This window comes from Triticum urartu, chromosome 5A (genome assembly GCF_056163025.1).
Source record: "Triticum urartu cultivar PI428250 chromosome 5A, HENAU_Tu73, whole genome shotgun sequence".
NCBI classification, from domain to species: domain Eukaryota; kingdom Viridiplantae; phylum Streptophyta; class Magnoliopsida; order Poales; family Poaceae; genus Triticum; species Triticum urartu.
Window position 1 is genome coordinate 514,956,203 of NC_141877.1, and position 2,096 is coordinate 514,958,298.

Below are 2,096 nucleotides of genomic sequence, written 5' to 3' on the forward strand. Positions count from 1 at the left end.
TGATAGTTGTTGAAGGTTGTTACCATCAACTGCATGCTCATCTCATCATTCAGCCCTTCCAGAAAAAGCCGGTTTGCCTCCTACCACCGACCGACTACCAGAATAGCCGGCCGGCCGGCTTCCATTCACTTCACTTCAATCCAGGGAAGCTCGAGTACTTGCCTCCCCAAAGAGGGAAGGCGGCAAAGGAAAAAGCCTAAGGATAAAAAGCATACATGAATGGAAACCAAACATGCACACAATAATATTTACATAAAAGATCTCCAAGAGGCCAGCATTCAAGATAGTTTGGATACACCCCCAATGGGTGGAACTGCGAAAGCTTAATAAAGTTGTTCAGAAGGCAACAAGCAGGAAAAACAAGGACGACAGATTAAGCCGGCGGAGTGACCGACGAGCCGGGCTGGTCGGTGGAGACAGCTGTGCCGGCTGAAGGAGTGGCCGGCTGGCGAACCTCGTCCTGATCACCGCCTCCCGCAGAGGGCGCGCTTGTGCGCGCCTCGTTGCTGGAGGCACGGTCAGCCTGAGACCGGCCGGTTGTTCCACCAGCCGGCTCGACGTCTTCACCTTCCTCTTCTTCGTCGTCTTCGCCTTCGTCGCTGGAGGCGATCTCCTCTGCCGAGTCCTCGCCCACCGCCGGGTTCAGCCCAAACCACTCCTCCGGCTGGGCAACGCCGTTATCGTTGATTTCAGGTGCAAAAACACTGATGTCGGTGCACTCGGCGATCATCGAAGCATGCTGAGCGATAGCCGGCCGCACCTCCTCTAGCTCTGCGTCGGCCTCCAGCCGCCAGGTGCGCAGCTGGTCCAGGTTCAGCCCTGGGTACCAAGCTCGGACGAACTCCAACGCCCGCCCGGCTCCAAGACGGGACGCCGACGCCTTCCAAGCTTCAAAGCGGCCGACTGCAACCTCCAGCCAGTCGGCAGTCTGGCTCGGGGTGCGGGGAATCGTCTCGCCGGGCCAGAGGGCGGCCAACACCTGCGCTCCGGCACGTTGGAGGCGGCGAAGCATACGATGAGCCGGCTGCAGCCGTGCTTGGACCGCCAAGAGCTGCTCCTCAAGCGTCCGATTCGCGTCCGGCGCGATGTTGGCCCCCGCCTGACGGCGCGCTTAGCGATGGGCCTCGATGGTTTGGGCGGCGAAGACGGAGTATCCGGGAAAGTAGTCTGCACAGAGAACAAAAAGCAGCACAAGTCAGAACAAAAAGCAGGCGGCCAGGGGCAGGAAAGGAGCGAGGAAGGCGGCTTACCATCGACCAAGTCCTCGATGCGGCCGAAGCCTTCATCCAGTTCTTGCCGGGTCTCAGCCCAGCCCGCCGCCTTAGTCTCGAACTCGGCCTTCAGGGCGGCTTCGCTATCCTGCGCTTTCTTCAGGGCCGCCTTGTGGCTCTCCTCCTGGTCAGCCAGCTTCTTGGCCAGGCGGTCACGCTCCAGAACCAAGGCGGCGTGCTCGGTTTCCTTGGTGCGAAGGGCAGCCTGCGCCTCGCTGAGCTCCCTCCTCAAGTCGGCATTGGCCCCTGCAAGCACGAAAGACAAAAGAAAAAACCAACAAGGAATAAGTCGTCAGGGAAGATCCGACCCGACTGCTCAGCAGTCGGCCCGAATCTCGGGGACTACACCCAGTGGGTGCGCTGACGCGCCCCCACAGGAGATAAACAAGATCAAGTACTCACTTCGGCTGTTGACAAGGTCTTCGGTTTTCCGACCCAACTCCTGAGCCTGGGAGTTGAAGGCGGCAGCACGGGAGTTATGATACTCCTGGAAGATCAGACAGGAGGTGAGAATAAGGTAATCGTCAAGGAAGATCTGACCCGACTGCTCAGCAGTCGGCCCGAATCTCGGGGACTACACCCAGTGGGTGCGCTGACGCGCCCCCACGGAAGAAATCAAGAGAACAAAGCAACTAAGGATAAAAGACTCACCCGAATGGCGGCCCGCGTCGAAAGGAACTCCTGGGTGTACTGCTGCAGCAAGGCGGCCTGAGCTTGAAGCCGGATCCAGACCTCTTGGGCCGCCACGTTCAGCTCGCCCGTCCCCCCGCTGGGAGTCCACTCGGACGTGGCGGTGCTGGCTGCCTCCAGGGCCTCCGCCGTCCG

General features: G+C 60.0%; 1 protein-coding gene across 1 annotated transcript; it reads right to left on the minus strand.

The window, feature by feature from the left end:
- Positions 1-373: 373 nt before the first annotated feature.
- LOC147972374 (uncharacterized) lies at positions 374-1,012 on the minus strand. The gene has a single exon (XM_087524310.1). The coding sequence runs from the start codon at positions 1,010-1,012 to the stop codon at positions 374-376; it is 639 nt and encodes a 212-aa protein (XP_087380436.1).
- Positions 1,013-2,096: the final 1,084 nt, after the last annotated feature.

Coding starts and splice junctions, on each gene's coding strand:
- LOC147972374 (XM_087524310.1), bottom strand. CDS start 1,012: ATGCTTCGCCGCCTCCAACGTGCCGGAGCGCAGGTGTTGGCCGCCCTC.